Genomic DNA, 27,526 nt, shown 5'->3' with positions numbered 1-27,526 from the left:
ATATGGATGACGCACAAACTGCATTGACAATCTGCAACAAAACAGAAAAACCTTGCTCCAGATATATTCAGCATGATTTTGAATGATGTTGGCTATGCAGGCATGGTTTTACATTGATGTTCAGGGTTGTGCTCCATGAGAATAAATGCACAAGGTTATGTGCGCTGAATTGGCAATATTATAAACAACTAAAAATATAATGTTTACGCAATAATTGTCATGCGCCAGCACAATACTAATGCTTTAATTATGAAAGCCCTATCAGAAAACCTTTCCTCCAACAGTAAAAACAAGTGATAACAATGCCACAGATGGTGTTGTGTGGCAACAGACAGAACTAATTGAACAGAAGAACATCCAGTTGGCAGCTCTTCTATCTTATTAGACGCGTTGTAAAACACATGTTGGTTGTGATAATTGTAACCAGTTGACTATTAAGGCCTCAGGGAAAAGTGAAGTCTGTTTTTGGACATTGGTGTTTACTAAAACTAGCCCTGGAGCTAAGACCAAACCAGAGTAAGCCTTGTCCTGCTTCTGAAAATGGTTGATAGAATGGCCATTATGTGCATCCCCATGTCACCACAACGATCTATATCCAATTCACCAGAGCTCACTACATAACTGTCAAAAAGGTCAAGTCACAGTATGTTACTGGCTAAACAGATGGAATCCATCAGAGGAAAGTGTTTGAATTCCATCTGTGAAAATGATTTATTTAAATATTATTCTGATACCATTATAATACAAACTGCAGTAACGTTCCAGTACAGAAGCTTCACACAGTTCCAAATAAAAAGAAAATTACAGTTCATAAAATATTTGACGACTCAATAAACAGACAGGACTGCATCAAGATGAAGCGAAATCAAAGAATACATCTATGTGGAGCTGAAACAATGGATATAGGCATCATAAAAAATACCACATAAAATTGCAGTGTTGGCGTTTTTGAAACAATATCCCTGGAGTGCTGCTCAAAAGTCATAATAGTGTGTCTTGTTTGGCTGAAACTTCATTGCTTGTTAGCCACCACAATTATGAAACATTTACAAACAATTCTGCTGTCGATCTTTTAAATGATATATCCACTTTTGTTTGACCTAAAGCACTCTGAAGTGATTCCATTTCTTCTTGATAAAATCCAGTAAGCTGAGGTACTGCAACCTGAATAGTGTTGCCATTTAGAAGAAATCTTCCTTATTGGACAGTTAATCCAACTGTCAGTAACGCTTGAAGATTTGTGTAATCCCATTTCCTGTTGTTAACACTTAAAAATGAATAAATGACAACATTGTTACAAATACAGAACATCACTTCTCTGCCTTTTATACATTTTGTTTTAAAAAAGGATACATGCTCATAATTTACTTTACAAGTTTTGCATTTTTTTATTTAGTTTTATATATATATATAGGGATTTGACAAACTGATGGCATTCATTTTACTGTGCACACAAATATGCTATTCATATCATCAGGCCCTGACTAGAGAATATATTCTGGCTAAAGCCAAATTTTCCACAAAAAAAAAATGTTTTCCTCAAAATGAACATTTAGGATTCATATCAGTAAAAAAAGTCTCATTGGATTTTTGCTTGATATAAATTTTTCAATGTATGCAGCATTATACGTCGTTGCCAGATTAACTGTTCTCAAACAGCCACTGGCGGAACAGTAAAGATTACTGCAAATACATCACCCACACGTCTTGTACTCTGACGAGACTTGCTGATCGGGATATGTCTGTAGGTGGATGATATCCTGCAGTGTTCTAGACTCTGTCAGCTATCTCCAGCTGCTGTATCAACAGGTTTAAATCCCCTCATTGAACACAGGAGCTCAGTGTACTGCGGACTGGAGACTATGTTCACTGTAGAAAAGCCTATTAAGACCTAGAGCAATATCATGCTTATTTGTGGCCCGTGGAATTTGTCTGTAACGCCAATAGCTTTGTATTTATATAGTTTTTTCCCATCTCAGTAAGTCCAAAGTGCCATTATTTTAAATACAATTTGAAGAAATGGATAGATGTTTTTTTTTGTGAATCCAGGAAAATTTCTTCTGAGACCATGATAATATTTGGAATATATTGGTACAATATGTGAGAGCACTATGCTACAATTTAAGCAATGTGCAAAGAGATCAGTGTTGATGAATGTCAATAATGTATGGCCATAGCCACTGTCCTTTGGTTTCATGATACATTTTACAATGACCCTCTCTAAGGAGACCCTCTTCAGCCAACAGAATGGCAAATGTGAAGCACCAACTGTCACTAATCCATTTAACAACTCCACCCATTCACACAGTAGCTATGGGGGGAAATGTCCAGTGATCACTGTACTTAACAATATCTATACATACAAATGCAGCATCCATAGAGTGAATGGAAATTATTCCAAGTGGTGAACGTCTATAGAACAATGCAGAGACTGCTAGAATGCTTCTATATCGAATCAACAGATTTGTATTACAGTAGACTCCATATATTCTGCTAATGGGTTCTGAATTAAGAGGTCAGATTGTCAAAGCGTTGTGTTAATGAAGAATGAGAAGGGATAAGAGCAAGAGTAATTTAAAACCATTTCCTTAATCACGAGAACTGTAGAATCATCCTTCTCGTTATGTTACAGGAAAGAAACCTATACCGCGGGGGAATCAAAAGGCATGAGAACTCTTCTTGGCTAATATGAGATTCTTTACAAATAGATGCCTCCAAGCATTAGACTTCGTAGCTGTACTTGGATACTCAGTCCTCAGTGATGGAGCACATTTTAATGTTGCTAATTGTAAGTGAAGCATGCCATTTCTTAATTAGTGCAGCCCAATTGAAATGTAATTGTTCGCTGGCAGGGTCTCATAAGAACATTGACATGTTTACGCATCATAACATGTGAAGCTGTTAAATATCAGGAAATGTCAGTGAAAATTTTATATTTAAATACCAAAGAAAATATTATAAAAAAAGTGAGAATTAATGAGAACAGGTTTGTAAAAACAAGAAAACATATGGAATTTAGAAAATAATACATTGCCGAATTGAGTAATCGTACTAGGCCTATACATAAACACCCTTCCACAATGTGAATGGTAAACATAGTAAATGTAATCTATACACAGTTCTGGGTGTTTGAAATTAAACAATTAAATAGCCTCATATTTATATATTACACAAATATAGATTTTTTTTTTTTACTTTATGCAATGACAATAAATGTACTGCAGGAAACCAAAATAAAAGTATTTGTGAAAGATATTCCACGGAGATACTGTCAGTTTCCGTTGTTGTTTTGATTGTTGAAGAAGCGTTGAAGAAACGTCGGCTAGACATTTAATCCCGCCGCTGGCCGTTGGCAAGGTGGAGGGGTCTCTGGAGGGGGGCAATAAGGTGGAGGGGTCTCTGGAGGTGGGTAGTAAGGTGGAGGGGTCTCTGGAAGGGAGGGGGGGTAATAAGAATGCATTGGGGGCAGAGTAGTGGTTGGAAAATAAGGGCCAACTGTGCTGTCCGATTTGTGTTAATAACAGGTACTTTTCTTCTTGCCTTGAGAAGAGGGATTGATACTGGGAGTAAAAGTCAGTTCTTGAAACTATAGCCAGGTATCTCTCAAAAAGCCACAGGCAAGAATCAGGATGGCAAGTCCGTAGCTTGTAGATATCCTTGTACCTGTGAAGGCATACAGTCAAGATATTAACATTGCTTATCTCTCATTCACTTTAATAATGCTGTTGTTGCTGTATGTTTTTTCTCTTATAAATTGAGTGTTAGATTGATATCAGTTGGTGTATAGATCATGTATTTAAAACAAAATATGGGCATAATTGCTATATGTGGAGAAATATATACTAAAGCTATGATGGCACTAGTCGGGAATATTGTAAACACTATGCATGCATGCAATGAACTGATTCTGAAATGAAATGCATATGAAATAGGAAATATGTCAGCCAGGCTAGATGAAGCCTCCAGCTTTCAAATGTGAGTAAATCCATTTAAATATATTCAAACAAACACTCACTACACCAAACACCCACAAACATGTGGATAAAATCTTTACCCTAAAGTAAAGGTATTTGAGCTGAAATGAAAAGGATTTCCATGGACAGCTACCATTGCCTGAACTTGTCAAGCTGCTGTCTGTTCTGGAGGCAGTTTCCAGTTGCATGTTGAGCAGCCCACACAGTCTGACAACGGTGTGATATTGAAAAGCCTGGCAGTCTTATGCACAATTTTATTCATTTGGGACTTTGGGACATTGTCCTTGAATTGAAAAGAAAGAGCATGGTAAAAAGGCATCGAGGCATTTCTGTCCAGAGGATAATGATATAAAATGTATAGTATAGGGAGTGATAGAGACATTCTGAATGGAATGGTAAATGCTTGACTGAATTAATTCTAGCGTTTTCCTGTTAAATCCCCCTGGAACAAACATAAGCGGGATCCACGTTGCAGAAACACAAGAAGAAACCGGATTCTCTAATGAACTTGTTCTTGTACCTGCCAACCTTGAAAAAATAGCTGAGGGTAAAAAATAGTAAGAAAGTAATCCTACACAACAAGGCAGTATTCAGGAAATGGAAAATGAAATATTCCCTAAATCATGGTGACATTTACTGGATTTTTCCGTCAGACCAAGCACAGCAATGTTCTAAGAGGAGAATTGTCTGGGGACACTTTGGTTCAGCCAAGCTCAATATCGAGAGGAGGGAAAAGACGGAGCCCTGCGACCCGCTGTTCTTCCCTGCCAGATTTCATTATGCCTAGGGTGATCAAGTGAACAGGAGCGCCACAGAGGAGCAGCAATCATGCTAGGCCAAAATATCCTCCTCATGGAGAATAATTAATCAGCTCTCAGTCTGGGCGGGTGGGCCAGGCAGACTGCTCGGATGATTCGGAATCTTTCATACCATCCGTGATAGCTCCGCCTTGAAACGTAGTCATGCAATTATGAGATTAAATTTAATAACACATTTTTTTTGTATTTATCAAATCAACCGTCACAACCGAATTCTTGACTAAATTAATAACTTAGTTATTGTGACTGTAAAAGTTTGCAATCGTTTAGCATTGCACATGTAACAGGAAAGGCACACATCATCCACAACCAATTATACTGTGAGTGAGTTGAAAAACATCTACATACAGTGTTGTGAAAATAGGGCAGAGCAAACTCCCCACTGAGGGAGGCCGCATAATCCAGGCCTTATGCCACTACCGTAGGGAGAGAGCTGGCCTCATGCCATTCCTCTGCTCACCTGATGGTGCTAGATGTGGGTTACTGAAAAAAAAATCGGATAACTCAGTCTGACTTGTCTTGAAAATCCCTGTAGCGATAATGTATTATTTAGATGGTAGCATATTGTAGTCCGGTTGGATGTCATTCACCCCTGTTTCACGAAATGTTCATAGTTTTCAGTAAGGTTCACAACTCTGTCATGCTTGATAAGACACAGGTAGTGTTTGTTCTTCAGTGTCGTTGAAATAGTATATAAGCACTTTGGAAAGCCGATATGAAAGTAGTTATTTTCCCAGAACTTGCCACATTTTAAATACGGTTGTAAACGCTTTTTGGTGCATATCACTTCTAGGACATTTGTTGTATTAAAATTCAGTGATCTGACAGCTTTGCAATGCCAACAGTGCTAAAACCAGTGTATGCACACTTTGAGGTAACCTGACCTGACGCCACAGTCTATCCTCCCGCTGGTACGTTACGCAGAAAAACCAGCACTGAATTCCGACCTGGCTGACAACTGGTGTGATACAACTGGAGATGGAAAAATGTATTTGGAACCCACAGGTGCCATTCCATCCACATATTTGATCATTGTGGTTGATCTCCACAAAACCTGCATTTGTAGCAATGCAACCGTAACTGTGCAGTAGGACCACAATGGAGGCCAACAGAAGAGTATTTATCAGGGGCCCACAGCACACAGATCATTCAGCAGCACGCAGTTGTCAGCATCATTTGGGTGTCATTGCCTCACATTAATCACAGAGTGCAGTCTGGGTGTATTATTTCTTCTGCATTTTCTCAATTCATCATAACATTCAGTCTCTACAGTGTCTCCTTGATTAGCCATGCTGGGAGGCTTTAAAGCTGAGTCAAACAGTAAAGCTGACCGACTGATAGCAGATAGACGAGAAACAGATGAATAGGTGGAAAACAGACATACTGACTAGTTGACTACAGACAGGAATAGGATAGAATTAGATGGATGGATTGGCCAATGGTCTACCCCCACTGAAGATCTGTGAAATGGCGAACAGCGAGTTATAGTACCCTTTTCTCCGCAGGCGTTATCTCACCTGAGCTGTGTTTGACTGTCTTGGCTGATGACGTCTGAGAGCTGGAGGTAGAGCGGACCCTCTGGTCGGCACTCATGCTGTCTTGTGCTGCTGTGGAGCCTGTCTTGCGGGGCTTCTTATCTGCTGTCAGGTGGGACAGCGGGGATGTGTTCTTTGCCGGCCTGGTCCGGGGCCGGGTGCTGTTCACCTTCAGGTAGGCCTGGACCTTGTACTCCAGCAGCTCTCCATAGTTGGCGTTGGTGACTCTGCACTCATACAGGCCCTCGTCACTCTTTCCCACCCGGGAGATCTGCAGTTTGTGGGAGATGTCATTTCCCTGCACCTTCACCGTCTGCAAGGAAATAAAGACATGTTCAATGCGGTAGCACCTTGCACTCCACAAACTGCAACCTGGTGCAGTACAGACAGTGAAACACACAAAAGCAACCTTCAAATTAACCTTCAAGTTTTTTTTTTTATTATTCTTATTTAAGGTGTGAAATACTGTGCTTGTACAGTACATCATGTCCAGTATGAAAACGTTTGAAAATGTATGCATTCTGGATGAGACTGGAAGCGCAAAATGTAAAAGTCCATATTAGTTTATTTATGGACACTGTACACATTCAGTAACTTACACTTATCTTAGTTCCTTCATCATCTGGATCAGGCTCTGGTATCATTTCCATCTAAAAAAAAACAGGGGAAAATTCATTTAAAAAGATAACTAAATTTTTTCTGAAACGTGAACAGGACCTCTAAGACTTTTTTCTAAATATAAATATGTTTTTACACCAGTCTAGTCTATGAATTCACTGAAACACCAAAAAAATCAGAAAGCCTCTGGCATTCCTTCAGTATGTTGCACTCAAAAGTCCTCTTTGGAGATAAATGTGCCATCATCCATTGATGGTTATGAATGTTCGATAGGTAAATCAATAAACAGTTTATCCCAGATGGATGGAGCAAACAACAAAGAACAAGATAACCTTGAATGATTTAATGAAATTTAATAAATTTAGATCCCATTATTTTCACCATGCTATTCATTTGGATTCTATTAAACCTTTGGGATAATAATAAATGAACATAAAGCGTTTTGTAAAAGAACTTTGTGACAACAGCTGATGTAAAAAAGGCTTTATAAATCAATAATTTGAAAGATTGATTGATTGTGGAAGTTCAGCTAAATGAAAATATATTCAAATAAAACATTGATTAAAAGGTGTTTTGATTGTCACTTGCACATAAGGTCCAACCAAAATGGAACTTCTGCTTTTACCCTGACCCTTTACAACTGGATATCTGTAGGGGTCTGCTACATTGGGCGCAATGAGTTGTACATACCTTGTTCAAAGGCAGAACAAAATCTGCATATTAAATTTCAATGTGTTTGCTTTGGGATTTAATCTAGCAACTTTTCTATTACAGATTCAAAGCTCCTACTGTAAATTCTAGGCCACCTAAAGACCATCCAGAATTGTGGCCTATTTAGCTAACATTCCATTTACTGTATTGCATGAAAATTATTTGGACAGTAAAACATTTCTAGCTTTTGTTGTTTTGTGTTCCAGTTTTGGATATGAGCAGATAATAATAAATCAATCAAAGATATATTTTTACCGACCACAGAAGATACGTTGCATCACCAGGGAAACATACCAAGTGTCTGGTATTATTTCTGGGTAGCAGAATTTAGGCAATCTAGTCATGCAAATAAACAATTTGGGATCAAATAAGCATAACTACTTTTCTGTAAATAATGTCCATTTTTGTCAAATAACTTTGGTACCCTAAATTGGAAAGACTTTACAAAATGTGCTGTAATTATGAAATGGTTCATTGCATTTGGATGAAAATGCCCTCATATTAATGCTAATACTTTTCATGTTAACTCTATAGGCATTACCTAATTTCAAATATATATAAATATAAAGAGCAAAAAAAGAGCAAAAAAGATCACAAAAAAGCATCACTGTCTAAATACTTTTGGAGTTTACTGCATGCTTGTTTTTTTAACACACATGAACTTGACCTGATGGCAATGGAATATTAGCTGAATGACCTGTTGGTCAGAACAGTCTGATTATTCTCTCTAACAAATTGCTGAAACACATTATTCCTCATATAGGACACAGGACAATACCTGTGAATCCTACTAAAGCTAGTTTTCGCTCTAAAGTTTGATGGAACATAATTACCTCTCTGGTGACTTTACCCACAACAAACCTTGAAGTAAGAGATTTCTTAAAACGTGACAGGGCTTCAGGTTGAACATGCCCACAATCTTTCTCTGGAGGCAGTATTCTGGCCCTGCAGCAAACACTCTGGCTGAAGCCTACATTATGGACTGGGCATTATTTTACAGGGTATAATTTATTAATCCTACATCAAATGCCAAATGGACTTATGCCCAGCAAAGTGAGCTGATGAAAGACCTAAGCATAGATGCTCTCAGTGCAACCACTCAGAGCAACAACTTTCATGAAATGTGAGACAAACTCAATGGAGAATTTTTGTTCGGGAGGCCTTTCAGTCCAGGGTCATGGGTGTGACCTGAGGCTGCCCCAGTGGTGGGAAGTATTTCATAGAGTACAATTCCAGTAGCCTATGCTAATTCTTAGAAGTTGTATACTTACAAAAATATAATATTACATTGAAAGACTAAATTGTAGGTTTGGATAAAAATGAAAATGACAAAAAATAAACCATACAAAAAAAATGTAAGATACTTATGTGACCTGGGGTGAATGATATCCAATTCACATGTGCTTACCTTGTTTCCTTCTTTAAACAGACAGGCTCAATTCAATCACACCCATGCTGCAGTATTTACACAGTAGTTCTTTTTCCACTGATCAAATTAACTCACAGACCTGGACTTGTGTACTGAACCCCCCACCCCCACCCCAAGCAGAAAGATGTCTAGCAGAAAAAGACTGGAAAACACCTTGCCTAGCCTGTCACTTCAGTTCAGTTCTGGATTTGAGGTTTATGGGGTGTTTTATTCCAATTGGCTCTAGTGAATTTACAGTTGCTTTGCGAACCATAAAAAAGGCCAGGCATTTACCTGTGGAATTCCATTAGTCATTTAGCCCTTTACAAATGCAATTAACATAACAGTGACATTTCTCCGATAATTCTCGAAATCCAGACATTTATCATGGACCATAACAGACATTCATAGGCTACTTGCAGATTGTCGTTGTGTGGTTCATCTGTGGACATTTAACTGTCGCAGAAATTTGTTGATTTCATGATGAGAGAGATCTTTACAAATGTACACAAGCATAGGCCTTTCCGCAGCTTGAGCGTAACAGAACAGCTTGTTTCTTCAAATGGGAAATAGACTTGAAGCCTTCAAAATGCCTGTTTTCATCAATAATGATACCCTTTTGTCTACCAATGTGTTCTGTTTAATTTGCAAATGTTCTTTGGAGTGACTGAACATCTTTTGACAGTGAAGCAAAAGTTGGCAGTGACACTAAGAAACAAAAGCTTCATTATTTTCCCATTTGTATTTCATTTTCGACGCCTGGTTGCTTTTTGAGCTCCACACACTCTCAGCAGTTTGGAGTATCTCAATTTCCATATCTTGTCTCCTTTATTACAAAAACCCTCCACCATGACACACTGCCATTCCTCACGAAAACTGAAATTGGCTTCTTGTAAAATATGTCCCGTAATTACTGTGGATAAAGCAAAGGGGCCACCTAGGTCCCTGCAACCAAATGAATGTCTGAAAAGAGGAAATCTATCATTTATTTTAACCCAATTGACAGACACTTGGGCAGCAAACGTTTTGGCAGTTTTAAAAATGTATCTGCCATTTGATCTGGCAAAGAGGCAAACAGATGCATTTGTGTGGAAGGCTGCTCCTTCCACTATGTTCTACGTAAGTTGTTCAAAAGGGTGATAGAATGTGTGGACTTAAGGCTCCAGGTAGATCCCCTCTGGTTCCATGTAAAACCCTTTCCACAGAGCTTTGTACCCCAAAACAAAAATATTTCACCTTTGGGGACAACCAAAGAACACTTTTGCAACCATTTAGTTCAGTGCCTAATTTATAGCACTTCCACAACTCTAAATTAATTTTATACCTTCTCTTTATGTATTGTACTAAAGTCAACTGGGGTGTGTCATAAGAAGCAACATCAAGACTTGCTCTCTCATCCTCCCAAAGCTGGACTAGACATCTCCTGAGGACAAAAGGGTAATTTACCATCAGTGTATGGAGAAATAATCACATACCAAGTGTATGGAGAAATAATCACATACCAAGTGTATGGCTTTCCAATTGCACTGATTCACATTTATTCAGGAGACGTTTCACCGTTTCACAAGGAAGCGCTAATGTTCTACAATGAGACAAACAAAAGAGCAGGAAATACACAGACCAGGAGATAGGAAGGAAAAACATTTCAAAAGTCTTGAAAATCTCTTGCAGTACAGTAAAAATGATTTGGAAGAGGTGTGAAGTGTATGGCACCAGCAAGACCCCGTCTAGATCAGCCTGTCCCTCCACACTGGATGATGACCGAGCTCGTTTAGGAAACTAGTCAGAGAGGGCAACTGCAACATTAACACAGCGACAGGCTTCTAAGGTCATGTTTACATTACGAAAGAGAGAATAAAATGCTCGATAGACGTATCTTACTTTGCTTAATCATTTGCATTGCGTTCGAATTTACACTGACATGTGTGAGACATACCGCGCAGGATTGTGGCTGTCATTCTTGGAAAAATAAGGCTAAGTGCTTGCGCACATTAATGTAACTTCATACAGTTCCAACAGAATTGTCTTCACACTTACTAACACTTATTTACACAGACTGTGATGTGACGTGTCTGGAACTGTCCTGGGCCCAGTTTCCCAAAGCACTAACCCAGTGAGCAATCGCTGGTGCGCCGCTTGCGTTTTGCTGCTGGCGCGCCGCTGGCGGCTATAATGTCGTACAGCCAGCGGGCCACCAGCTTTGGCCGCTTTTCTCCTGATCTCAATTTGCATAAGCTAATTTGCATCTCAGGCGGCTTTCCACCAGCGGCCCGACTGCGTTTCGCTGGCGGCTAGCCGCCGAAAGAGGGCGTGCGCTTTAGTCTACTGTATCTGCTTGTGTTGCAATTTTTTCCAGCAGAGATGCTATTGTACCCCTTTTTATTCTTGTACTGATTATTTGATTTATTTTAACATTGTAAAATCTTAGTGTACAGAATTTTGGTCAACATTGGTAGTTTATAAATAAAACAGACTTTGACTACTGTACTATTGCTTGTGTAAAGGACCTTTGTGTAGACATGTACAGCAAACACATCTCGCCATTGCTTACCATAATATTTTCACAAACTAATGGCTATTTTTCACTACATGGTACCAGCTCAACTCGTCCATAGCCTCGACTTTAATGCATCATGGGGGAAAGTTCTTTAAACACTGCCGTGTCCGTAGATGGCGCTGTAGTAGCGAATTGCACATGTCTAAGGCAAGACCATGAGAGTATAGGTAAGACAGTCGCCATTTGGATTCCACGCTGTTGTACCGTGCAAACTAAAACATTAATTTTAGCGACTTGGTTCTTTCATCAACTCTTGTTCAAAGTGTATAAGCTCTATGCTCTGAATTGGACAATACAACATGTGGATTATCACATTGTTTTACTACAATTTGATGAACTCCCGAAACAAATGAAGATCAAGGATTTTTTGGACATCAGACTGAAAATTGTTGAACGGCGAGTCACCTACATAGCTGTGGTGAGCTCTGTTCTGAGATATTATAAATAACTAGCGTTAAGTGTTGTTAGGTGACTGAGTAAGAACGTAATGACTGTTTTGTGTTAAACAGTTTTTGTTTGCAATATTCTATTAACATTCAAATTCATTAGTCAAGTTACTGGTAGCTGAACGCAAGTTCTAAACCATTGGCAGGAAAACAAGTTATAGAAACTGAGATTGAAAAAAAATCTTTGGCCTGAGATGAAATACCTACAGTAACCATTGTTTCTTCATGTGTCCCCAAGATTGGTTGCTTACTATTTTTCGTTTCTTCGTTTATCCTCAAGTTCGGATTTTTTGTGCTTCTTCATCAACAGTTGAACAGGTATGGTAACATTGTTAGCTAACTTGTCTAAATCGTGTTTCTTATAAAATTCAACAAGTAAGAATTTTATAATATGTGCTTACTCCTTGTAACTTTTATGAACTGTTACGTAACGTTGGCTGAATCGTGTTTCTTGGCAGTAAATTTAGATACACTAGCTCATCCCGTTACTGAGGTGTCTGTGTATCCACATTGTTTGTTCTTAGATAGCCTGTGTGTGTCTTATGCTGCCGGTTTTTTAAACTTATTTTCTAAACATTGCTTTCAGGTGATGATGTTTTCTGTAGTTTTGTTCTCGGAGGAGGATGACTGTGTGGCAGCAGTTCCACACCAGGTATGTGAATTACATGTTGATCTCGTAATGGCTGCAATGTTTACTTGGTTTCACCATATTTACCTGTTCACCAACTTTTATGTTTATATTTAGGATGGAGCAAGCACAGTACTCCAAGGCACCAGAGAGGTACTCCACGCCACCATGTAGAGGATGGCTACATAGGTAAGTGTGGGTTCATTCACTTAACCCAGATGCTTAACTTGTTATTAAAGCATGTTGCTTCCAATTTTTGAAAGTTTTAAGGGCAAGAAGGCAGAGGTAGGGGGAACTTTTAGCTCTGCACATGAAGGTAAGAATAAACATTTTGGTGGACACTGTGATTTGAGTTCTGATTGTAAAATAACCAGATATTTAGGACTGAATAATTAACTCTGTCTTTACTTTCAGAACATTTGGAGAAGATCAAGTGGCTGATTGAAGAGAAGGTCGAGCTGAGGGCACAGCTGGCTCTACAATCAGGTAAAAACAAGACTATAGTTACGCTAGCATCTTGTCTTAATGAAACTGCATTTGTCTGAATGTGAGCCCTTTACTGAAATGCAATACTGTACAGCCTTTCTGAAAGTACATGTATATGGCAGTTTTGTTTATTTCGCTATTAAGCTATTGACATTTCATTGTGCTTTTTAGCTTCTGATAAACGTCTGACTGAAAAGCATGTCAAGCCGAGGGCACAGCTGGCTCTACAACCAGGTAAAAACAAGACTATAGTTGCGCTAGCATGTTGTCTTCATGAAACATTTAATTTGTCTTGAATGTCATGCAATTCTCTAAATCATGTCAGACCATTTAAGTACAATATCTGATTACTGTATTACAGGAGCCATAAGGAAGAATCTTTCCAAACGGGTTGCCTCTGATGAGGCTGTCCAGAACCAGATCCCCAGGTACCAGAAAGGGGCAGCTGACCGTGCAGGTGGGAGATGTCGCGGCGGTACAACGGACCTGCCGTGAATATGAATGACATCTCCAGCACAACCAATATTGCTGCTAGGCTACAGTACTGCAGCTTATTTCTTTTTTTTTCTTCTTTTTTTTTTTACTGCTGCTATGTACAGTGTTATATATATGATTGCATTATCCTCTTAATATATTTATAGCTCTGTGTGAATGTTCTTAATTCTGACTAGTTGTAGTGTTATCCCACCATTCATAAGCTTATTGCACTGATGTATTTGATATTCAATAACTATTGATTGCTGTTAGGTCATACTTATGTATATTACTGCCATTCTAGCCCTTGTTTATTTTGTATTGTATTATGTTTATTTTGTACTTTCACATTCAAATACTGTAATTTTACTATCTGTTACTGGACACGTTTTCTTGCACTATTTGGTTTTGTAACATTTTTATTTCAATTCATTTGCACCTGTTTATTTTGTATGCTTGCTGTATAATGCATGTTTTTTTTGTATGCATCTTGCACAATTTGAAATAAATTGTTTAGAATTTATTCAGTTCGTTGCCATTTGTGATATGACCAAAATTATTATAAAGGATTATTATAAATAAATCCTAATAATGGGGCGTGAGGCATCCCGCTGGGTTTATTGCATAAAAGCGACTAGCTGCCGTCGGGCCACTGGTGAGCAACTGTTCAGGGTATTGTTAGAAGGCATTTTAGCCGTTTACTTCTATATGTTTACTGTACATGTCTACACAGAGGTCTTTACACAAGCAATAGTGCAATAGTCAGTCTATTTTATTTATAAACTACCAATGTTGACCAAAATTCTGTACACTAAGATTTAACAATATGAATATGAATCAAATAAACAGTACAAGAATAAAAGGGGTACAAGAGCATCTCTGCTGGAAGAAAATGGTAACACAAGCAGATACAGCAGATCACTGCGCATGCCCTCTCTTCGGCAGCTAGCCACCAGCGTAACGCAGTCGGGCCGTTGGTGGAAAGCCGCCTGAGATGCAAATTAGCGTATGCAAATTGGGATCAGGAGAAAAGCGGCAAAACCTGGTGGCCCGCTGGCTGTACGACTTCATAGCTGCTGGTTATTTGATGTCACTTGATCGATTTCCGGAGATATGATTTTGATTGGCTGCAGTCCACCCCATTGGTTGGATATAATGTTTCGTCCACCCTAAATGTATCTTTGAGTTTTACATTTTCCTATTGATGCCTAAGTAGTAGTAGAATATATTGCCAGCGATATTATGTAATTAAGCTCTATCGAAATGCAATAGTCTATATTTTTAAAACATATTGATGACCTAATTCCATTCCAAACTCCAAACATGGCAAATTCCATTTCAAACGACCGTAACTTGGCACTTGAACCACACTTGATAAAGAGCGATGATTTTGGAAACAGCCTTAAGTCCGTCGTAACAAAGTCCACCTTAAGGCTACGGGCACCGTGAAACCTTCATAAGTGCCACGTCATCGGGAAAACGGGCCCAGGTCGGTTAATGCATCTGTGCCTTGTTCATCTTGTGTTTCCTGTGGAGCCCAGGAAGAATCCCTGAAGCTGTTGCAGGAACTAATGGAAATGCAAATATGCAAATACATTGTCAGTGTGCATCATGCTAAATGTCACTGAAATAGACAGTAGCTAAAGTTTACTGGCTATAACTCAACGTTTTCATTAAAAAAGAAAAGCACTACACAGCTTTTAGAAAAGTGCATTTTAAACCCGGGATTTAATGGCTATTGATGTAGATTATTATAATTATTATATGATCTACACAACCATCCCAAAGTGGATGTTTAAAAACAGTCACCATAGTTCTGGGGAGCCTCTTTAAATACCAGAAGATGCATTTTAATGGTGAACTGACGACTGAATTAACTTCCAGCGAATATATAGTTATAAATTGATTAAAATTGAAAGTTAAAATATGAAAATAAAATGTAAAACACCTTGAAAGACAACAGTTGATCTTGATTAATTGTTTGAGTTTTTCCTAATATGGGCATTATTAAATTATTAGTTATTCCCATTTGTTCTGTGAACTACAAGTAAACTTTCTCTACAGAATCATTACTCCTTTCAACAAGTCCTTACTGTAGATTCTATCATCAAGTGCCTGATAATAAAGTTAGAGTGTGTCACGTTAGAGAACATAAAACACCATGCAGCCTTGTAAGTGCTCACTAATTACAAACCTCACTGACTCTTGAGTGGGCGCTCAATGCAGTATGGCCCAAATTCTGTTGTTAATGTTAATTATAGGCACTGCAATAATGTTCTTGAGTTCTTCTCCTGTGGAAAGAGCTGAAAAGGTTGGTCGAGTGTCATGTACTGCGCTCTACAGACGGTACCACACTCCATAATTAAAAGGGCAATATCTCTGTTGCCTGCAGTAATGGGAAATGTCTAAATTTTCTTTAGACGGCAGTATCTCCCATTACAATAGAGACACAGACTCAGATTCAGTCAGCTAAACAATAAACAAAGTGTACAGACTAAAATAGCATATTTAGACAAGTGATCAACATGTACCGGCCTGGGTATCAGGTTGCTTGGCAGTCGGAGCATTAGACCAGTAACAAAAATGTCACTGGTTTTGTCCCAAAACCAGCAAGGTGAAATATTTGTTGTTGTGCCTTTGAGCAAAGCACCTCACCCTAATTGCTCCTCTGAATTAGAATGTTTGCTAAATAACAGAATGTGACATCCACAAATGAGTTTGGAACTCTGCAGGTCCTGATTGCATCCAATATGTTTGTGTGCTTTTTGCATGTAAAATATGAAAGTGACTCACAAAACGTAATAACCAGACACTTAAATCACACTACAAATTAAGTGTGAAGTAATAACTGTTCACTCTCAATGAAAGGAAAATGTCTAAAAAGGGGAGAAAAACTAAAGTTTTTGGATAAAGCAACCATTCCACTCAGCCTAGTGCAGGAATTGGAAATTGAGAAATTTGAGACGAAAGTGTTTAAAATGGCTTCAAAGACACTCTTGGCACCCCAGTCTTGTCTGGCTTCACAACACCCACACCAACTTAGCAAGCATATAAGTGTCACAATTTAAGAATCAAGTCGGAGACCATGGTGTTTTCTCAAGTATTTAATCAAAACCTTCCTCTCCAATCAGCAATTCATCACATAGAGGTCCAATCAGTTCCCACACAAGCAGTATGGAGGAAGTTCTCCAATCTTTAAAAATCTCCAACCGATTTTTGATTTTCAGTTATCCTCTCCCTTTTCAGTTATGGGAAAGGGAGTACTGTCCAACCAAAAATGTAAGAGCTAACTGAGACCGACAGGATGTTCAGCAACTCCTGAGAATATGTTCAGGACAAACACTAACATAAAAAATAAAAAACTTTATAGTTAATATAGCATCAACTAATTCTGATGTTTTGACATTTCGAGTTAATGCATGAGGTATGAGCAGTGAAAGTGATGCAATATTGAAAATAAAAATGCAGCTTGACTTGAATAAATGTTTTTCAGTAATATTACAAAAACATAAGTAATTCAGAAGTTTTTTGGGGAGGCTAGCAGTCCAATCCATCTCTGAACAAGAAGGGAGAACGCTGGCATGTTAAAATGAGGAGGCTTAGACTGGTGCAGACTATACGGATAGTAGGGTGTTATAAAAATGGCAAAGTACTGCAGAAATAATCAAAGCATGTTTAATACATAAGAATTATTATGAGTCTTGAGAGACAAAGTGCCAGGCAAATATGATCATAAATCAAGATCCATGCACTGTGCTGGGAATTTGACAAGCGTATTGGATGAGCAAGCACTTCCTAAACTCAATGGGAAATCGGTTTATGGTAAATTAAATATTTCAAAGCCCTTGGGCCACTCTCATATGCACTTTTACTGAATCAATACATTTCTGGTGACTCCCTGTCTCTCTCCTCTCCTTTATTAGTGCTATTCTGAAAAAACTGTGATGGTGATCAAAAGGGACGATAGCACAGTTCCAAGGACACTTCGTGACCATCGTCTACCATCAGTACCGTCTCTATTGAAATGTGTAGGAATAAAACAAGTTTTAGAAAAGGACTGGCCTTTCAGAATTGGCAGACACTGTCTTCTGAATCACAGTCAACAACATTTATGGAATTGAAATAAGCCTTTGGGGAACTCAATACAGTTCAACAAAGAAATACAGCATGACCAACATCTTTTAAAAGAATGTAAACAAGACCTCCAGATTTAAGAAAGAATCATGTTGAATGAAGTCTGCGTCTACCTTTTCATTGTAAATCTCGTCCTTTCATTGGTGTTGATAGAATGTATACGCAAGCAGAGGTGAATTATCCCTTCTACAGTATTTATGCCATTTAAAAATATATATTGTTGTTAATCACTATAATTATGAATCTCTCCTCTAATATGCAAATTTTAATAACATTAAAAGTTATAACATTTGATAAAAATTCAATCAATAAACCATTCCAATACTGTACATCTTGGGTTATATAAAGAGGCTCTTCAGAACTTTGGAGGCTATTATGAACAGTTTTTCAACCTTCTCTTTGAGCTGTATATGTCAATGCATAGGTTGTAAAAGGATAATCTATGAGAATAATTGCTGTTCTACATCAATTCACTGTGAAATCCCTGGTTTGAAAAGTAGTGTTCTAAAAGCTTGAGTCAACATCCATTGAGCCTCAGCTACTAACAATGTCAAGATTCACATGGACAATGTATGTGTTTATTTGCATCCCCATTGGCTCCTGCCATAGCTGCTGCACAGGAAACAGAAGACACACGGAGCACAGATACATTATTAACAGACCCAGACATGTCACTTAATAGTCCTCGTTGAGCCATTAAAGTTGTGTTTGTCATTTAAAGGTAATTTTGCCTTTTGCTTTTGTAATTGAGGATCATGTCTCAGTACAATACAATGTGTGGACGTTTGTTTTAGATTTTGAGGTATTTTTTGAGATTCCACGTTGCATTTCTTGTTGAAAATGTTTGGCCAACTGAATTGCAAATGTATTGTTGCCTACACAAATCTTCAAGTCTGTTGGGATAGGTCTCTACTAGTTTTGCAGACTGAAATTTGCTAATATTTGACCTTTGCATTTTATAAAACTGTTACTTGTGGCAAGTTCATTAGGCAGCATAGATGGAACATTCTTCAAGTCATGGCACATATTTTGGATTGATGTCAGGTCTCTGACTGGACCGAAATATCCCCATATCACGTTGCCACTGCCATGTTCATAGTAGTTGTGGTGTATTTTGGGTGATGTGCCATGTTGTGTTTGTGCTAAATGTTAACGCTTTGAATTCAGCCCACAATTTTCATTTTAGTTTTTTCAGAACACAAAAAACGGATTTAGCCATATGACTTTAAAATATCCTGAAGGTTTTTGGGCATACTTTTCAAGGTGGGTTTTACTGTTGCTCTATCAAAGTTGCAGTTGGCCTCTCTGATTAGTCTCTTACTGTACTTGCTTGGGTCATCCAGTGTGGAGGGATGGCCTGATCTAGGCGAGGTCTTTGTGGTGCCATACATTTCTTCCTAATTGTCTTAACTGTGCTGAAATGTTCAATCCTTCTATGATCTTTTTATTCCCGTCTGTGTCTTTCCACAACTTCCCCATCTTTTGAAAGTTCCTTGGTGCTCATGGTTGTATGTATGCTTGTCAATAGATTACAGAGGGAGCGTACAGAAACTATTGAATTTATCCTGAAATCATGTGAATCAGTACAATACTAAAGAGGTGACGACCAGTTAACCTGGAGGGTGATTTTGAACATAATTCTTTACTAATTTAGGATTACAATAACAAAGAGAAGCAGAATGATCCAAATATAATATTATCTTCTTGTTTTTTTGTCGGACTGTGTAAGCAGAGCCGGCCAAGGAGAGGGAATGTCTCTTACTGACTGCCTGACTGACTGCCTGACTGACTTGTAGCCAAAACTTTGCTGGCTACCAGCTTCAGTAGTTATGTAATAGTAAGCCTAAAATAAACTATTTCTGGTGGATTTTTGAAGTTTCCATCTGTGCATGCTTTTTGGGGTAATATAAAACCCAACCTCGTGCGCAGTAAAAGAGGAGGGATTTCCACTATTCTCTCATCTTTTCACTAGACAAAATAGTCAGTTGTCGTCGCCTATATTGATAGTTATTGTTTCAATGTCATTCACGAATGTTAATGTATGACAAAATGATGCAATGTTCGAGACGCAATTTTATGAGGAGGTAGTGTGTCCCAATTGGTCCCTACAGTAATCTCTTTCTAATTTTAACGTGTTGAATTAATGCATCAGCCCTGTTCTACCTGTTGTTGGTTTGGATGTTAGCTAAGGGAGCTAGATTATAGAACCGTGGAGTTTCAACTAATTGGTTTAACAATGCAAAACACTCTGTGCAAGTATAGCTTAGTGACGTATTGGTTAAAAACAGAGCCTGTCACATAGGAGACTTGTACATTATTTTATTAATTATTATGCACAGAGACTATTATGAGAGACGCGTCAACCGCTTACACAAACATAATCGTCTGAGGAGCCTCTAACTAATGTAGCTCATTCAACCATATATATCACATAGAAAAAGGGGTGTGGTAAGATGCTGCCATCTGTCTCATGTCAATCAAACACCTTTCCCTTTGTTCTATCACACAAGTCAAATCCTATCTTCCACCTTATCCTTCCTGCCATAATGTTTACAGTAGTGTTTACCCAAAGGGGCCAACTGACCTTACTGCCCCCTGTTGTATCTTCTCCTATCTTGTCCTAAAACCAATTGATCTGCATCTGGACAGACAATAGATGCCCCCTATGCAAATACCAGATCCCACACATTCCTATACCTATCTTAAATCAGTGAGAATACATTGTATAAAGAATTTTCCACAACAGAGACCCGGGTTCAAATCCAGCGAGGGCAACACCATTCATTCCTTCTAATTGCGGGCCGGCTGATTAAGCTTGCCTGGTTCCTTTGCTTGTTAATATAGAACTTAATTTCACCATAATAATAAATTCTGGATTATTGTGTGAAAAGTGGGGGAAAAGGCATGAAACAAGGGGGTGTCGACATTCTATAGGCACTGTACTTTTTATATAAACTAGTTGAAGCAGTATATCTCTTGACATAAGAAGAAAGCACCAAAAGCACATGGCTTTGAAAGCTGTTCAGGCTCCCAAGTTAACCTTTAAGTTTAAATCACTGACGGGTGACAAATCCTGTGATAGAATAATAAAAAGCTTTGAAAAACCCCACCTTGAAAGGTATGTATTTATTACTGGCCAATTCTTGAATTGTATAGAGCTCAAACATTAGCTTCCATTGTACAATAATGGTTTGATTAGTAACACGGTAGCATAAGAACCCCCTTAACAGACCGACTGCCTATTTGTTCACCAGGAAATGTACTGACCTGCACAACTGATTCAGTCCAGTAGTGATGCAACATGATATTAACATGGCACTGACATATATGAAACTCCTCAAATGAAATAAGATAAGAAGCTTTTCAAAGCAATATTATCTTACAGTTGCTTTAGGGTTTAAAAGTAATGCCTTTTTTCTCTTCATACCGAGGGATAGTATGTACTACATTATTGAAAAGCTGTGCTCCACTACACTTAATATCATTTCCAGACAATTCCATGGCTGTCCAAATGCAAAATGTTTTCAAGACCAATGCATAAAGACTGGCAGAAACTCCAGGTGCATTGCACTGGGCTGATTTACCAACCAATCATCTCACTATACACCTTTTTGCTAACCCTCCCCGCTCCTTGCAGTCAGTGTGATTTGCAAAAATTTAATTATGACAAATATATTTCTAAGTAGGTCATTCCCATAGAGTTCTATGGTCACTCCAACTTAAGGTGAACTTTAAATGGTTGATATCCAGGCATATATTCACCCTGGGAAATACCCTCAAGGCAAGGTTAAACTAGTATGAATGCAACATACCTCTTTTAAGCAATGGAAACAGAGAGTGAAAAAGAGAGAGAATGTCTCCATACATGCATTGCAATTCAAACAACCTCAAAATACTTTATAAATAGTTCTCCCAAGCCGGTAAAACAAAAAAAACAACAATAATAGTAGGACTACAATGCGATTTTGGTGAAATACATATCGTCTCATGAAATAATTCCAGAGCATTAACACAGGAAAAAACAGACAAACCAATATAAGTGTGCTAATTACTGAAGCATAGTGCCTGGACTGATAACAATAATTTTGTTGAAGCATTACCAAACACCCCCTTAAGGGGATTTAAACAATCATAATATGAATCGATTCAAATTGAAGATATTCCAGCTGGAAAGAAATGCACACATTTCTCTCACAGATGGCTGAAAACAAATTGAACAACAAATTGTATCTGATCCCTATTTCATTTAATCAACTTAACATATAGAATGTGCTTACTGCATTGCAGTAGGGTATATTGACATATAGAATGTGCTTTTTGTATTAAACTAGAACATTACATAACCCTTTGCAATATCGTAGTCAACATGATGGTGTTGGTGCACCATGCTGTCAGTAAGAGCAGTAGCACTGAACACTCCTCGTAGTCAGCAGGGGAACATAGCTGATTGATATCTCTACCCCTGAAATACATACTGTACATGGTCTGTTCCATGACTGACAGCCTGAAATGAATTATTTTGCTCACTGAAAGTGGTTTTCTCCCTTCCTCTACCCAAGAGCAAGGAATCCCACGATTCTGTCTTCAAAGTAGATATTTCGTGCTGACATTAACCCTGAATATAAGATGGCGAACTGTCCACCCAACCTGTGTAAAGGTGCACTATTGTTTTTTTTGTGTATGTACAGCACGTTGAGCCAATAAAAATGCCTCAAACTTGCTGAGAAAAATTCAATGGGTGAATAAAAAGTGCTTTCATTTCTTGGGGGACTTTTTTTTACTGTTGAATATGTCCTCACGCGGTTGGACTAGCAGTGTGTGTCACGAAACAAGGCAGCATAGCCTTGAAATGTTTGATATTAAAAGTGCCAGTGTCCTACAATTGGAAAGGCAAATAATCCGTCAGAAAGTACACCTTAGCTGAGAGTCCTAATTAGGGGCTTAATTCCCCATCTCTTGTTGTTCCTCATCTCTAATGCCACCTTGAAAGGCTGTACTCAATGTGAGTCCCACTGCCGTTTTGAGCAGCCAGTTTCTGACTCACACAGTGCCACTTTATTGTGGTAACCTGTTTGGCAATATGGACGGTTTCAGATGCATAGTAGCACCATGCAATCCCATGTTCCTTACTCAAGGAACTTCAGTGCGCCAACTGGGGCTTGTAACCCACCAGTACAAGCTTATCCAAGGCTGTGTCTGTCTGCACTTGACATTAACATGAGACTACTTCCACTTTCAGAATACACAAATCACATTTTGAAGATGAGCTTCTCTGACTGGACTATATCAGGCTACTGAAATAACATACCTTTGGTCATTTCATCAAGTCTCCAAAAAACTGCTTTTTTCTATTACTCTGTATGAAACATGTTTCTATTGTGTTAAGAACATGCCACCATAGGACTTCATAAACGCTAACAGCTAGCTTATTTGATTTTGGTTAGAGTTATGCTAACCTGACCAATCAGATTCTTCAAACGAATCTTGTTGTCCCTCAGCTTTTTTACACTAGCCAGCTTCAGGTGAATTAGCACTCTAGCTTAAGCTTCATCCATGCTATGACGACGATGAATACTATTCGTACAGCTGCTCATAATTCCAGCAGGCACGTAACTGCATGTCAACCCATGGGTAAATCACTGCCACATTTGCATTTTTACTAAACTCAACATGAAAGAAAAGTTATATGTGAAATAGGCTATTTGAAATGTTGTCTTTCTTTCAGCATTCATAGTTAATGCAGTCTTCGATGTGCTTTGGTGTGCATTTCAATCCACAAGCACACCTCGATGTCACATCTTTGATTGACACATTAATAAGTTATTAAAGTGTTTTACTGTCTATAAACTTTAAACTCCATCCTATTGACTGCGGGCAGCATTACCATTGTGTTAAACTGACTACTGTTTCTTTTTTAGCGGGCGGCATGACCACAATATACGTGTTTTTCAAAAAAAAAAAACATTAAATGAATTAATTGTATAGTCAGTTGTCTTCTTCAAATGAAAAGGATGCTGACGCAATGTTTGCGTTGGGAAGGATGTCTGATTTAATTGGTCCTACACTGACTTGATTCAGGGTAAATGGTGTAAACCTCTCCCAAACGTTTGCTCAGAAGGATTAACTGCCATTTAACGTACCTGGCTAAAAAGTGACCAAGTTTCACAATACTTGTAATCCACAATTTAATTCAAGAGTTTAACAAACTTAACTCAAACTTAGCTTCAGTTGTGGACCTGGGGACTTTCATGAGAGCTCTGCTTGCATTTCTTGTTTGGTACCGATGGGTGCGAACTAGGGGTCATCTATTTAAACAGACATTTCCAGATTAGGAGCCCCCCTAGTATTGTGCTGCCTTTGTAAACACAGCATCAGTCACTATAATCTTGTTTGTAAAGACAAAATAATAACGACAATACCAACGGAATGAATGTTAAATCTATTTGCAAAGCACTTCTCTCACACCCAAGATGTGAATAACACCAAAATATTAAATATAGAACTGAAAACAAACCAAGCTATATGTATATTATTTAGGTGTCCGATCCGAAAGACAAGTGAACAGAACACTAAAGCTTTTTTGAAACGCACTAGCTTGAGCTGCGTCTTAACTGAGTACAGATATCCTGTAGTCCTAAAATCGAAAAATGTGTTCCACAACACACAGTAAAGAGGAGATAGAAGACTTAGAAGAGGGACGATTCCGGTGGGTCAGGAGGGCGGGATGAGTTCAAATAGATTCTTGGGTCCAGAGTTGTGAATCTCCTGAAAGGTGCAAACCAGCATTTTGTAGTAAATGTGTAAATGATGGAAGCCAGTTGAGTTTTAACAACGCTGGAGAGATGTGTTTTGGGCGTAGATCCCATGCAGTACAATTCTGGAAATCTTGTAGTGTGTTTAGGCACTTGGCTGATACACCATCCATCAGGACGTCATAATAACCCAGTAGCCTATTATAAGAGGCGTGGATAACTTGCTCAGATAACTGTTGTGAAGGCATAGTCTGTGACTTGCCAATGTTGCATAGATGATAAAACGAGATCTTCACTGACTGAGTTCACACTTTTTGTTCACAGTGAACACGATGATGATGGCGGTTGTATGCAGCTCGGGCCTTGTTCCATGCCTTAGTTAGAGGGACGGGAGTGACTCATACGTGAAGTTGGGGCCCCTTTGTATCAGGGGTGTCAGGGGTGATTTGTATTACATTTGTGGTTTAAAAAAACTAAAACTCCCGGTCCTACATATAGAGACAGTAAGAGAATCATCTTTTTTTTACCTGAATATTATGCCAGTGATGTCATGAAAACCCCCGATGACTGAGATCTGACCTACACAAACTACGGAACAGCTGATATAAGGATTATTGGCAGCGTATCAATAATAATCAACGTGAGTACATATCACAGTGTGTTCAGTGCCATGACTGTTCTTCCGAACAATGCATTACTCCCTCCACCCCCAACCAACCACTATCCACTATCCTGGGGAAGCCATAAGCAATTAAAGGCAGAATCAATGCCCTGAATCAAAACAATGTGACAGCTCTCCATTATCTCAGAATATAGGAGCACTTTCTGTCCCTCCCATTCTCCCTCCTCTCTCTTTATATTCCTCCCTGTCTCTCTCTCTCTCTCTCTCTTCTGTGCACTATTTTCTTTGAAGCTGATGAGGGTTGCGACAGAAGGGTAAAACAGACAGATACAGAGAGAGAGAGAGAGAGAGAGAGAGAGAGAGAGAAAGAGAGAGAGATGGTACTGTTACAGAGGAAAGGTAAGAGTAGAACGGTCAGTGTTATTCCACACATCAAGGAGATTGACCACATTTAGTCTAATCAGCCACTTTTATGTGCAGACACTCATCTATTTGACACTTGCGCCAGACATCCACGAGATTCATCTGGAAAGCTCCACAACGGGCTCTTAATTTATCCTATTACAGTAGCAGCCCGGGGAGCAGTCAGGCTGATGAAACTAGACCACAGCGGGTCACACCTTGAAGTGGAGATGCCACCACAGTCTCTCAGCAGTGGAGACCTGCTGGGGGCCGTCTTTCATGAATTCCCAATTTTCCTCGTAATCAGACTTATTATGATCTAACAGGCACAACTGATTCTGGATCATCACTCAGAGACACTTCATGAATATGGGCCCGTACCCCTACTTAACTTTTCACCCCAGTTTCTAAGTAAACCTTATTGTCATTCTCATGGATTTCCTAGACAGGCCCATGATGAGCACCTATCGTTAGAATAATGTACTTTGCAAAATTGGGCTAATCCATTATGTTTTTCCACTTGGCATTATGGTTAAAAATAAATGTAGTTTTCGTGCCTGCAACAGTTTCTTCAAGTGGTTCTGAGGAGACAGTGGTATCACAGAGCATGATGTGTCACCTAAATATTTACTGAATGATAATCCTACATACTCCACAAGACATTAACAATTTTATATATGCAAACGGTTGGTGAACATCTATTGCATAAGTGATTAGGTATAATATATGATTGGAAATGTTAAGTTGCAGTATCTGCATACATGTCATGCAATATACTATTTATAAGTTACAAGTCCAGAAGTTGCAAACTGGGTAAGCATTTTTCCCGTGCGGATGAAAGATATCATTATGTCTCTATCAAATTGAAGCAGACTTATGATTGGAATAGCAAAGCATTTTAAGTAACAGAACTAGTCATTTTGAAAAGTTAACATAAAGTTCATATCATATCAGAAGAATCTTCAAATAGAATATTGATCTTCAACCTAATATTGATCTATGCCGTGGACAAAACCACACATCCTTGTTTCAAAACGACTGACACCACCTTTGAAAATATATGAGCTAAATCTTATTGTGTTCTTGTCGCACTGCAGTTCTGGAGCCTATATAACTTTCACACCTCCATCTCTGCCTATTCCCTGTGCTGTAAGCCTTCTCTAGAATCTAAATCCATGTTTAATTTCCTGTCCCTCTGCGATACATATAAGCTCTTTCCTCTGCTATCGCCGCAGACAATCTGGATCTGAGGAAAAATATTGCATGAATGTTGCTCTAGTTTTTTTTTTTTTTTTTTTACAGCCACATAGGAGTCAGAAGCAGATGACCACATAACGCAGGGGTCCTGTGTTTGCCAGACAGAACAAACCTGGAGGTTTAAAGAAAGGGTGTTCATTGTACTCAGTGTATTGTACTGACTCTGGCAGTGTTGTGACACAGTTGTCATATCAGATTCAACTACTCCAACCTTTGCTCAGCATCCACCAGACACGTATGAGTGAACACATAAAAACACAGATCAGTACACCTGAAGCAGTTCTGTTTATACCTTTAGTCCCTAACTGATTTAGAAAAAGATCAGATCTGCCATTCAAGCATCACTATAAAAAGATCTTCCAGTCCAGCCTCACTGCCCAATGTCTTAAAAGAATACTGATTCTGTTTGGATCCTGCAATTGGAATTAGATGATGCTACTGAGACGAAATGACAGGGCTTTTCTTCAGATCATGTTTAGTCAGGTTCCCCATGCTCAGGTCTCCATTCTAACCAAATATGGTCAAAAAGCTAAGAGCCATTGTACCCTGTGCTGTCCTGGAAGCCTGTGTTCATTTGTTTGCTTCTTACCACTTGTCTATGTTAAGCTTCCTTCGCTTGTAACCTTGATGACGTTCTGATAGCACCACAGAGTTCCCGCAGTAGACTTTCTGATGGATACTGAAAGAAGACTGCTGTTCCTTCC

At 38.7% G+C, this 27,526-nt stretch overlaps 1 protein-coding gene across 1 annotated transcript in view; it reads right to left on the bottom strand.

Annotated features, from left to right (window-relative positions):
- Positions 1–284: 284 nt before the first annotated feature.
- The window catches only part of vstm2a (V-set and transmembrane domain containing 2A), a 32,469-nt gene continuing 5,227 nt past the window's right edge, over positions 285–27,526 (bottom strand). The window contains exons 3-5 of the mRNA XM_010885693.4: positions 6,927–6,977; positions 6,310–6,640; positions 285–3,663 (exon numbers count right to left, since the gene is read on the bottom strand). Of these exons, the coding sequence (XP_010883995.1) occupies positions 3,587–3,663; positions 6,310–6,640; positions 6,927–6,977 (459 nt within the window). The 3' untranslated portion in view covers positions 285–3,586. The remainder of the gene's footprint in view (positions 3,664–6,309; positions 6,641–6,926; positions 6,978–27,526) is intronic.

This window comes from Esox lucius, chromosome 21 (genome assembly GCF_011004845.1).
Source record: "Esox lucius isolate fEsoLuc1 chromosome 21, fEsoLuc1.pri, whole genome shotgun sequence".
In the NCBI taxonomy this organism is placed as follows: Eukaryota; Metazoa; Chordata; class Actinopteri; order Esociformes; family Esocidae; genus Esox; species Esox lucius.
The sequence above is the reverse complement of the archived record's forward strand: the minus strand, read 5'-3'. Positions and strand labels throughout refer to the sequence as shown.